At 39.0% G+C, this 13,443-nt stretch overlaps 1 protein-coding gene across 1 annotated transcript in view; it reads left to right on the top strand.

Moving 5' to 3' along the window:
• The window catches only part of plxna4 (plexin A4), a 320,040-nt gene that overhangs the window by 220,073 nt on the left and 86,524 nt on the right, over positions 1-13,443 (top strand). Inside the window, exon 7 of the mRNA XM_053508461.1 lies at positions 6,725-6,878. Within this exon, the coding sequence (XP_053364436.1) occupies positions 6,725-6,878 (154 nt within the window). The remainder of the gene's footprint in view (positions 1-6,724; positions 6,879-13,443) is intronic.

The following is a 13,443-nucleotide window of genomic DNA, read 5'->3' on the forward strand; positions in this document are numbered from 1 at the left end:
GTGTGGCCTGGCACCAAACCATCCACAGCCTGGTACCGGTACCAGTCTGCGGTCTGGTGGGTAAGGACCATTAGTCTACAGAATGAATGGGCACGAATTCCCACAGAAACACTCCAAAATCTTTTGGACAGCCTTCCAAGAGTAGTGGAAGCTGTTATAAGGAAGGAAGACCAAAAGGAAGACCAACTCCACATTGAAGGGTGTGTATTTGGACATGTGTCATTGCTAATTTGGCCAAATACTTTTTTCTTCATATAGTGTATAACAGTAAAAGACAATAAAAGAGCACAGAGCCATTAAATTAATTATAGGTATTGATATACTGTACATTTCTGTGGCCCAAATATGCAGAAGGTTTTTTACATAGTGTTTCTGCAGTGCTTTAACTCGGCACAGCGGATCATCTACAAACAACACGGTACATTTGATTCCATTCCTACAGTTGACTCGATTGAGAGTTGAATCACTTTCCTGATGCGCTGGAGGTCGGTCGGGAATAACAGAGGCTTACTTGAACAGAATGTGGGCCGGTTGTTTTGGTTCACATCCAAGTGTGTTCTCACTTGCCTAAAGATCTGCACCAGGGAGGAAAACACACCATGGTTCCATTCACACAGACTCAACACCAAACCCTTTTTTTGTTTTGGTTTGGTTCATTATGTGCAGTGTGAAAACAAAGCAAACCAAATCATGATATGTGTGAAAGCACTCATGGATTTGACTTTAAAGATTGCATCCAGTCCTGTAGCCATGTAATGAGCCGTACTGTTAAAGGTGATTAATAAACATAACATAAATGATAACATCTGTGAACTCCTAGGAAATTATGAAGATATTATTATTACTATATTATACCTTATAGAAATTCCAAAGCTCACTGGATTTCCTCAAATAAAAATAAAATCAGATTTATCCGAGGGCCATCAATGCAGCCACATTGAGTAGACTTGGACGTATTTCCATAGCCATGTTTCTCCACCTGTATGTTTGGCAGCGTTTGCAGTCCACCAGGTTGGGCAGATTAACCGTGGTGAAAGCTGCACATTTTTTTTTAGCCCAAATCATGACTAAAAAATAATTAAATAAATAAAATATATAAGATGCAAAGACAAAACCTCTCCAAAATGCCGGTGCTCCTTGACCTTTTTCATTATTCAATATTTGTTTGACGAGATTAAAGCCCGCTCTGTTTGCAGAGACTGCTGGGAATTGAGATTTTGGAGCTGGAATTTGATTTGTCGTAGAAAGAATAGAGATTTCTTTTTCTTTTAATTAAAATGCGTCCAAATGAATTTCACCCTTATGGTTTTCTGAATGTGTGATTTGTTTTTGTTAACATGGAACTGAAGGAGAGCATCACATTCTAATTCTAATTCTAATCGTTGTGCAATCACCGGACATTCTTTTTACGTAGATTATATACTCAGGTAGGAAATATTTATTTTTGAAGGTTATTGCTAAGTTCGTTAGAGCAAGTCTAGATGGAATCAACAATGTGCCTAAATCCAAGTTTCTCACTATTGCAACTAGTTATGCAGTAAAGTAATATTTCTCTGATTGCCTAGTTTTTTGTATGAGGTCATTCAAAAGAAAGGGACGAGAGTAACAGACCCATATCTACAGTATTTTTTTTGTAGTCACTTGAATTTAAATTCTTGAAACCTACAGCACAGGAATAGCGTTGCTAAGCAACGGCGACCTCCTGATGATGACAGTCGTACGTACTGTACCAGCTGCCTTCGTACTGTAGCTGTCCATCCTTTTGACTTAACATTTCAGCCAAAAAAAAAAAACAGACTTTTTATATTTTACATGTCTTATACATGTGGATTTTTTTTTTCTTTGCTACTACCCATTTATTTACTTGAGGATATCAAACTGTCAAACTATGTCATAAACTTTTTCTCTATGATTTTGAGAATCGATCAAGGATAAGCATTCAGCATCACCAGTACAGTATACTAATCCCAGCATCTTTAGTTATCTGCACCTGTTTCTTCCTGGTTCATGCTTTAAAGTAGATGTTTTCATGCTTGAATGATTCATGGGTCACTGTGAGGCTTAACAAACGAAAAACATTCTGGACTGAAAATGAGATACGGATAAAAGTCCTTCAGGAAGCCTGGAGAACTATTCCTTTAAGTCTACATTAAAAATATAAGGTCTAGTACTTTGAAAGCAAAATATAAAGAAATGAAAGGAAATGAACTACACAAGGAACTTAAAATAATTGTTCATTCATCCATTGTTCATTGTATATTCCTGGGCCGTCGGGATGAACTTTTTGAGGACATGACGTTCAGCATAGCTCAGAAAATAAAAGCTGTGTGTTAGTTAGAGCAAACATGGATTTTAATCATTTCATAAATCAACTTTAATCAGCTTATGTTCTTAATTTGATACATTTGATTGAAATAATTGTATCTTTTGAAACAGGATCATGACAGATGGACCACTTTTTTCAGATACTGAAACTAGTAATAATAAAAAATAATTTATGTTTAAATACATACTTTTTCAATTTCATGTAAAATACAGACGAAACTGATCAGCTCAGAAACACAACTTGTGCAAAACTTTCAACAAAAGTTTCATATGAAAATGATTTACATTTCTAATATAATAAATACAGAGTCAGCCAAAAAATATATACACACTTTAGGAAAAGAAAAACTTGCATAAATATTTGAACACTAAACGTATTGCTATTTATTATGAGTTGATTTATATGATAATGTTATGATAATAATATGATAATATTATTTATACTATATTAATTTAATATACATCATACTATTTTCCTTTCCCGAAATGCGGATAATTTTTTTGCTGACTCTGTATAAGAAAGTGAAAAAAGTATACATTTAATATAAAAAAATTCTGCCCCTTATTTATGCAAAAGCTTTAATTCTGTATCTATCCAGTTATCCTCTGCAGTGGTTTCCCCCCCGATATGTGATTTTTTAAACAGTTTTTAAGAGTCAGTAATTAATTGTACTACAGTACGTGTTATACCAGCAATTAAAAAGAAAATAGTTTATATATATATATATATTGTCACCTAATTTAAACTTTTTATTGTTGAATGTTAAACGTCTCATTCTGTGCACACGGTGACCTCATGAGGTTTTGCTCATCCTTTACCTGAGAAACAGGAAAAAAAGTCTCTTTTTCATTTAAGCTACAGTATACTGATAAGCTTCAAGCAAAAGCACTAAAACTGAACACTGTCTTCCGTTGTACAAGTAAAATAAAGTCACTGGTCAGTAAATATAAGCTAGCTTGCTATGTATTGATTAGCCAAAAATGCTAGCTGCTTAAACTTAGCTTGTGGTAGTTTGCTACGCAATTTCAGCCATGTACCAAATTGTTGTTTAAATGTCAGGGGAAAAGTTATTTAACAAACTTTAAAGTAGTAAAAAGGCACTCTGGTCAATGTTTCTGAACTCAGTTATGTCGCTACAGTAGCATCAGATCTGGTTTAAGGGCCAGCTGTGCTCTGATTGAGACAGTCCTTTTCTCATGAGTGTACAGACACAACGCTAAGATTCAATTCAATTATATTTATTACATGTGTACCTTACAGCACAGTGAAATGATTTTTTTCACATGTCCCAGGTTAAGGGCTGCTTGGTGGTGCTAGGGCTTGAACTCATGACCTTTCGATCAGTAACCCACAGCCTTAACCATTTAAGCCACCACTATCGCTGGGATGCTATATTTACCCGATGATGCTAACCAGACCTCTGACTTGTAACTTGTCATGGGGGGGGGGAAGGAACAGCGAACACCGTCTGAATACAACTGGGGGAAAAGCCATTGGAAAAGTTTTAGCAAACACAGTATGTCAAATATAGTGTCAAAGTTTCATTTCAACAATGATTTTTTCAGTCCACAAACCAGGTTTTCAGGATGCAATGTTCAAACATGACATAAAGGAAATGATATATTCGAGGACTGGATAATAGAGTCAAAGGCAAATCCTGTCTCGGAATGATGTATTGTGTTTTTCTACGTACTTTCAAGAGATCTTTGTACAGTTGTTTTTTGTGTCAGAAAGACAGAATAAAAGACTATAGCAATCCACATTTAGATTTTTTTGGTTCACATACTGTACAGTAGGCACCAGTGTTATAGGGGGACAAAAGAGCTGGTGGAAAGCATAATGATATATTTGTACAGGTTTGTGCAAGGTAGCCGATAAAGTAACAAATTTAAATTTGTTGAAAATCCATAGTATTGTGAATTTCAATGAATATAAAATCTGTGCTGCTGTACCTTCGGGACAACAACTTTATTCTAAACAAGATTTTTTTTTTTTTTGGGTGGCCATTTTATTTTTTATTTTTTTGCACAGCACCGTATATTTAAACTCTACACTATAAATATAATATAAATGTCATCCCTGGTACAAATGTGGTTATTTGCAGGAAATGTACCTCCACCCTGCTCCGAGCCCCGGGTAACCTTTTCTGAGTTTCATTTTAATATATATTGAATACAGCGACTTTAAAAGTCTGCCAGGGACGGACAAGGGGAAAGCACTCTGTTTTCTTTGTCCCTAAGGGCAGGAGCTGTGACTTCCACCCATTTGTATTTAAACCTCTCTCTGCCATCACAGCAATATATTTCCATTTTAAGTAACCGGTTCTGTATGATGATTTATCAATTTCTCTCGCTGATGCGTTTCGCTCAGGCGCAAAGGTAATCAGGGAGCAGAGAGCCGTCGCCTCTTTGTGGATTGCGTGGAGGCTCTTGGTTTATGGTCCGCGCTTTCTCCGACGTGAGGGAATTTTCATATTCATCCCAGCCGGGCGTCCGAGTTTACCTGCCCGAAATGTAATTGGAGAAATTCTCAGCTTGGCTCTCTAAAAGAGGAAAAAAGTAAAGAGATATTAAAATCCCGGCATCAGCTTTTGCATCCCGAGAAACGGAGGGAGGAGGGTATCTTGCTTTGTAAGAGTCTTCCTCCCCTCATTAAATAGCAATATAAAAACAGCATAGGTCAGCTATTCTGCTGGCCAAGAGCTGTTACAGCCCCATATCACGCCTGAAGAGCAGAGAGGGACGAGGCAGCCTCACAGGCCCGTTGCTTTCTATCAATATGGATATTTAGAGTTGACCTGCTTCACCTACACGATGCTGGTTAACAGTGTGGCCAGAAATGTTCTCAGCTGGGAGAGCATTGATGTATGACTTAGGAATCCAATAAACTTTAACTTTATACGTGTGTCTGCAACACAGCGGCCGGATTTGATAAAAGGCCAACACTGTGAGGTGGGAAAAAAAAAACAGGCTTCAACATTTTTGCTGGTCCTGTTCCTCACATTCCTGTACTCGGTTCTTCATGCTTTTGTGCCCTGCTACGTATTCTGAGATGCTTTTCTGTTCAACACGCTTGTAACGTGTGCTTATTGAACTTGCCATGGCCTTCCTGACCCTTCAAACTACTCTCCTATGACCTCAGGTAACTGAATCAATGCTTTTGTTTTTGATTCGGAATCAATTTAGATTTTTCTGCAAATACACATTTTCCAACAAAATCGTGTCTCTTTCTTTATTCAAGTTAATGTGAGGTTTATACAATACTGTAAACTACTGTACTAAAGTGAGTTGCAGAAGAAAAAGCATATCACTTTGTGTGAGACATGACATACAAAATAAAACAAGAATACAAGTTTTTTTAATTATTAAGATAAATTATCAACGTGTAGGTCATATAAACACTCCTACAGTATCTCCTTTCCTAGGTAAATCCTACAGTAAATAATAATTCTACTGTATGTGCATCGTCTATAGTTTCATTGCACTCGAATGTGTAGCAGAATAAACGTTTGGGCAGCTTCTGTCTCATGAAGCTCACTGAGCCGAATCACAAGAGGCCGAGTCCCTCAGGCAGCTGGACTCATCGGGTTTGCCTTGTTAATCAGAGCTCCTTCGGTGCGGATGGGACAGGCTCTAAAAGCCCACCGTTCAGCTGGCTAACCAGCTACATTAGGACTGGAGAGATCTCCATGTGAGTCTTGGCTAATGCTCCTGTTGGCAAATGTCCTTCTGTGGCCAATAAAGAAAATGAAATGAAAAATTATAAAGGTAGAGGAAAAGGGAGCACGGGCAAGAGCAGGGAAGTAAATGAGACCTTTCTGAAATAACAGCTTAAATATTAAAGAGAAAAGGTCAGAAGGTATAAAGAATGTGTCTGTGTGAGATCGCAAGGAGATGGGGGCAAGACTGGGGCCATTACTGTTTCGTGATTGGATTTGTCCCTTTTATTGATTTTTTTGCTTTGCTGTTTTTGTATTAAGCGGCAAATTTTTCCCCCGGGTGAGGCAAATAAAACAAAAATAATCTAGGGAGTTATGTGACCAATCTTTTCTCTCTTTCTCTATTTCTCGCTCTCGCTCTTCTCCGTCTGTCTCTCCTGGGTCCAGCGGCTCACATTAAAGTCAGCGTGGCCCTACAGATGGTTGGGTTGTATCAGGACCAGATGGTCATGCTCAGATATTTATCTAACCACACAGTGGATTTTTTTTTTCCCATTTTTGGTGGCTGAGGTACATCTGAAGGTTAAAGCAATAGATTTTTTTTTTTCTCTTAAAAAGTTAACATTCATGCTGTTCGGTTTCAGAGTCAACTATTGAAAAGTACTTTGGTGGACTGGTTAAACATGGTGTTATAAGAATGAATTTTAATGGACTAAATGTCACTGTCTTCTACTTTGCAGCTCGTCCTGGAAGCCCACAATGTTCCCGAGCTCTCCGCTGGCGTGAACTGCACCTTCGAAGACCTGGCTGAGATGGACGGACTTGTAGAAGGCAATCGCATCACTTGCATCTCTCCAGCCGAGAAAGAGGTTCCACGCATCGTTGTAGACCAAGGTGTGTCTTAGAGACAGCAGTGCCAGTCTTCTTTGTCCTAGCATTGGTCCATTGGGATATGCCCAAATTGTTGACGTATTCAAGGGCCATACAAGTAGCTTGGCTATAAAAAACAGTCTAGAAGGACAGGATGTGGTTGGGTGAGGAGAAGAAGAACCTGGGAGAGAAGCCAAGTACTGTGCTATAAAAAAGAAAAAGAAAAAAAAATGCACTATGATGCCTAGTGCATTCTGGATGTAACAATATAGCACCAGAAAATAAGACATTATTTAGAGACTTGGACAAAGAAACAGCGGAGTATCAGACAGTAACAGATAAACTTTAATTTTTAGATACAGTAGGTGAACACTATAGGGCAGACATCGCTAAATGGCCGAATGCAGTCTAGGTTCGGACTGAGTGACAGATCTATCCGGACCCTGATGCTCTTCTCATAAATCAAAATAATTAATATACCAGTAATACAGTATAGTGCTTTTTTTCCCCTTGAGGTGGGCGTGGCTTTATGCATTACTCAACAGAGCCAGTCAATGCAATAGTTCATCATGTATAGGCCGAGTGTGCAGAAGAAACGGAAACAAAAGTGCGACACAGCATGACTTACTTCAAGAAAAGGAAAGTAGTCTATGAAAACTGAACCTTCAAGGATGAATAGACAGATCAACATATGTTTATTCTCCCTGCAGGGAGTTTAAAACCAGTTTGTCTCATATGTTCAGAATCCGTGACGATTATAAAAAGCAGTAACGTGAGGCGCCATTATGAGACACGGGTCATTAGAGAAAACATATCCACAAGTGATGGGTAAGTAAAATAGTCGAACGGAGAGCCAGGTCTGACAGAGTACGACAGAGTAAAAAATTGACAATAAATATTATTGGAATGCTATGAAAAATTTTAAATTGCACAAACACAAAAATAAAATTCGGACCTCGGGTTAAAGTAAATTTTATTGATTTTAATTCGCTACCACTGCTATAGGGTAACTCACGTATAACAGGACCAGGAAAGATGATTAAATATCATCAAAAATATTAAAAATATATTAAAAAATCACCCTGATTTTCTTCTTCATTAATTTATATGTTTCCAACATGATTTTCTTTTTCATTTGCTAATTTATATGTTTCCATTTATATTAAAAAGTTTCAGGAATCAAAGCTAGGATTGTAATTACTTTTGTAACTCCTCCTGTACTTTTCACACATTCCATAAGAATCCACATCAAACTCTAATTTGTCATGGATTTGTCTCGAGTCCAAGTTTAATGAGACAGAAGTGGAGGCAGTGTACAATTTGAAAGACACCCACTCATGTACTACTGTCTTTTCACATACTGTTAAAGAATTATTCATCACGCTGCTTGGAAAAATACCAATAATTACAGCAATTACATCAATGGCGAGTGAAAATGGCACCGCACATCAGCGCAGTTGTTGAAAGTGCAAAGTGTCAGCGGGAAAACAGGAGCCTTGGCTGAACCAAGATAAACACATGGCAAGCATTGAAGTCAACTAATTTAACCTCGCTCACGTCTTGACTTATCACGTGGCACGATAATTGGAGAGGCTGGATGGGACGATGTGGCCTTGACTCCTGGGAAACCTCATTTGCATCGCAGGCATTGAAGAGACAGAGAAGGGGAAAGTGAAAGAAATTGAGAGAGACCCCAGAGCAGAGACGCTGGTTTACATGCTCTTTTTGTTTCTCATTATCTCGCCTGCAGCTGTTGACTGGTGCAGCAGGGCATGTTTTGTAACTGAGTGAATAATCATTAGCTACAACGGCATTTCTCTGCCATCTTCATTCCTCCCGCAACCCTTCTTCCCGCGCCCGGGATCTATCTGGCAGTGGGATTTAAAAGGCTGCGGAGCTGAAGTGATTAAATCTCTTCGGATGATGACGACGATGCTCTCTGCATACACAGCTGTTCAGCTGGAGAAACCGTTTTGACAGCATTCATTTCGCTAGACGAGAGCGAGGAAGGACAAACAGAGAGAGTCAGTCTCTCCTTCGCTTTCTTACCCTCTGTCTGTTTCGTTCATCTCCTCGGTTGGTTAACTTCGGAATAATTGAAAAGTGCTCACATCTGGGCAGCTGTCATGAGGTGGGTAATTTTTCCTCATATGAAAGCTCGCAATTTTCTGCTAATAAAGACGGCAAAGAAGAAACATATTTATATATAACTCGGCTCCACAGAAGAGGAGTATAATGCGCCATACCAAATAGCTACTCTATCCTGAGGAGACAGATTCAATTTTAATTTTACTATGGGTGACCGCGCTACATTATTTGCATATATCCTGAAAACCTTGACTTGAACATTTCAAATCGTGAGATCCATCAACAATTGACTTCTGTTCGCTGTTTGAATAAGTCAAGTGCGTAAAAAGTGCTACAAATGATTAGCATGTCTGTACTGTACAGCCTACAAATTATTAGCATGTCTGTACCTCGGCCTACACGTTTAATCGAGAGGCTTGCGAAAAAAAATGATGTTTTGCGAAACGCATTTTCCCTAGGAAATAATGTAAATGCAGATAATTTGTTCCAGCCACCAAAATATTTTATCAATATTACCAATTTCCAACACTACAATCACATTTTTGCATATAAACGTGAATATGTCAATAAAATAGACATTAAACCTCACCTAAGCCTAATTTATGATGCGTCTTGGCAAACTAAAATCGACTCCCTTTTCTTCTTGCTACTGTTTATGCTAACATTCTTGGGACCCATTATGCTATGTTTTCACTAAATCTTGCACAAAAAGCTAAATAAACACAAAAAATATGTAAACTCACTTTGCTTGGCTTTCATGCATGCGCAACATGACATGTTGATGCAAACAAGTTTTGAACAGACCACGGACATACACTAATGAACGTACGTGTAATGTAGCGCAAGCCAGCGTTCGATTTGGCTCAGTTCATTCGTTTGTATGCTAAAAAGGCGAGGCGTTCGAATTAGTGATGCTAATACGACAGGTCAGGTATTTTTATTTTTCCAACCCGCGGGTCCCGCTTTTATGTAATTATTTGGCCCGCCCCAGCCCACCACGCACCACTGTATCTATTTTTGCAACCCGCCCCGCATCCGCGACCATTAAATAGACATACTAGACTCAGCCTGAAAGTGCTTGAAAACATTGTTGTGTAAACTGGCAACAACATATGATTATGAATATGAACGATAAATCAGGTCATATTAATAACAAGGTAATGATACACAGCTTAAACATTTACAAAGCAGCGTTTGTAATCTAGGCTAACCTATTTTTTATTTTAGATTTGTATAGGGCAGGCCTACAGTTTACAGCCTACGCTAAATAACCACTGACATTTTTTTTTCATTTATCACGGAAATGTTCATTTAGCATTTTTACGCTATTTCTGAGAACCGGTCCCAAACATTAGATTTAGCAGCCTGACCTTTTTTTCTTTTAATGATGTAAATTCCCGACCTCAATTTCTCCCGCGCCTTGTCTTCCATCTTCACTTTTATTTCTTTGTTTTTGTTGTGACTGGCAGCGGTAGCTGCTTGGCGCGTTCGTGACTTGTCACATGACGTAACCTTATCAAAGAACTTAATAAAATATGAAAATAGATATTCCCAAATATTTAATATAGGCTATAGGAAATTGCATACATGGATTTTTTTTAATAAATTTTGTTTTTAATGACCCGCCATAACCTGCCCCGCAAATAAAGTGACAATTTCTTTACCCGCTCCAACCTGACCCGCGGGTTACCCGCGGGGTCCGCCGGTTACCAGACGACCCGCGCATCACTAGTTCGTATGCCGAGGTTTTTATTAATTATTTAAAATTTAGAGCTTATGTCTTTAAGGTTTTTAATGCCAATTTATTCATGGACAATCCTAGGACGAGTTATAGAAAATACGTATCTCATAAAGCGCAGACATTAAATGTAAGGAGACAGGGTTAGATTCTGCAAATCGCACATTTTTATCCTGTTCATACATCAAGAGATTTTTCCCATACATCTTCGAGATATTCGAGGAGAACCTGTTGCACCGAGAGATCTATGGGGTGGCTTTATGACTGTCTCTGAGAATAATAACGGCTTTATGCATCCTTGGAGATGGAGCTGAAAAAAAAAAAGTTATGCATCATAAAGTACAAAGCTTACCAAACGTCTAGAGCCTTAGGACCTCAAAATGCCTGGTTTAGTGAAGCTACTGTAGAAGGAGAATGAGAAGAGAAGGTCATTTATTAACTCGCTCCCTCATCCTTTCATTATTTCGTCTCTCCTCAGCGTCATGGTAACCATATGTGTCCTATGTGACTCATTAAGAAGGCACACGCGCCAGGGTGTGTTAGGAGGTCTGCACACACACACACACATGCGCACACACACATGCACACACACACCAGAGATACCAGCCATCAAGGTAACATTTAGGAAGACTAATTAGGACAGATTCTTTGTCAGCCACACTTTCCAGTGATTGATGAATGATTCCGTCTCTGTTGAAGAGACTGAGACAGAAGGATAGAGAGAGAAAGAGAGAGAAAAAGAGAGAGAGAGAGTTGGGTGTTGAAGAGAAAGTGGGAGATAGTGGGAATGAATCAGAGGCAAAGATAAAGAGACAAAACAAGAGTGGGTGACAAAGAGAGGTGCATGCTCTTCCATCGAGAGGGGAGATGTCGGCATCCGGCTCATTGAATTAAACATGAGGTTCTTCATTAGCGCTGACAAAAGGACACCGAAAATCCTTTGTGCCTCGCATTCATCAGCTTGTACAGGTTCCTCTGTCTTTCTTTCTTCCTAATCTCCCTTTTTTTTAAAAAGGGACTTTAAAAGACTTTCAGATGGACTTTTTATATTTGAAGCATAGCAGGTAACAATGTCGTGTTAGGTGGACAGGTGAACTCCAACCCTCAGGATGTGCTGCTCTGTTAGGACGCATGATCAACTTTCCTTACAGATTTCAGACAAGAAAGGGTCCAAGTTAAATCCAGAGCTCAAGCATTCATATTCCAAATCCTGGGAATCAACTTTTACTCAACTTTTTCTGAAAAAAATTGGACAAAGTTCAATTCCAGTCCAGAACCTCCAGATGCAGAGTCGAATTTCTAAAGACTCACCCAAGTCTTAAGCTTTAATCTGTTCTGTAGAAGTCATGTCCAGTGTCATCAAGTGGTAGGTCAAGTTCTCCACTAAGAGTCAAGTCAAACTCTCCCAATTTGCACCTCCAGGGTTCTGGTTTTGATTCCCGCATTAGGTCTGTATGCAAGGAGTTTGCATGTTCTCCCCGTGCTTGGTGGGTTTCCTCCGGGTACTCCGGTTTCCTCACACAGTCCACAGACAGGCAGATTTGGCTAATTGGGGTTCCCAAATTACCTGTAGTGTGTGAATGAGTGTGTGTTTGTGTATGTGTGTGCGTCTTGGGATGGATTGGCACCCTGTCCAGGATGTAATCCGCCTTGTACACATAGTCTCTTGGGATAGGCTCAAGACCCCCATGACCCTTTATACAGAAAAAAGCAGTATAGAAAGTAAATGAGTGAGTGAGTGAGTGAGTACCAAGCTTTAAAGTCTGAGTTGAGCCAATCTATATGAATGTGATACAATCCAAGTTAATGAATGTGATACAATCCAAGTTAATGAATGTGATACAATCCAAGTTAAGTGCAATTATTTTATCTGTAGACCTATAGGCAATTTTGGAGTCAAATCCAGTATTAATATTCATAGCCCAGATATACAAATAAAGACTTAAAGCTATTTTCACATACAAAAAGCCACATTGCTTAATTCCGGATTTGCACGTCATGATGGTTCCCTTTTATAATTATAAGTGACTTTTATCTGATTTTAATGCAGACGCGTCCGTCATCTGAAATGGTGCGAACATGCACATCGATACGTCTTTGATTGGGACGAATTGGGTTGAAACGTCATATTGGTGCAAGCACTCATTCTTTTCAAACAATGGGATAGTTAAGGTTCAGAAGAAGGCAGAAAGCCCGGCACCTTGCTTTAGCTGTTTTATTACAGTAGCTATTGCTAGCACTGCTACAAAATCCATGTTCTGCCTGTGTTGACTGATGACATCAGCGAACACCCAATGCATGTGCAGAGGCAAAAAGTCACATGAATTCTTATCTGCTTGTTTTATATTCAGGTCACATGACTGTGGATATGTATTTGATCAAGGACCACATACAGGTGATTTAAAAAAAGCATCCAGACATCCATTAAAAAAAAAACCAAATGGATGTGAAATTAGGATTAAAAAAAATCTGAATTGAGTCCCTTCTGGTAATGTGAACCAGGGTCCAAAGCTGAAGAACCCTGGTTCAGGCCAGATGTCCATTCTACAGAATTAAGATCAACCCCATAGTCAGGGTTCGGGATCGGGGGTTCAACTCCCGCCTCTTGCTCTGTGTACATGAAGTTTGCATGTTCTCCTGTGCTTGGTGGGTTTCCTCCCAGTCCAAATATATGCAGATTAGGCTAATTGGCGTTCCCAAAAAATTGCCCGTAGTGTGTGAATGACAATTGGGCCTCGAGCTGGCAAACCAACCTCTTATGTA

The sequence above is a fragment of the Clarias gariepinus genome, chromosome 12 (assembly GCF_024256425.1).
Source record: "Clarias gariepinus isolate MV-2021 ecotype Netherlands chromosome 12, CGAR_prim_01v2, whole genome shotgun sequence".
Taxonomy (NCBI): Eukaryota; Metazoa; Chordata; class Actinopteri; order Siluriformes; family Clariidae; genus Clarias; species Clarias gariepinus.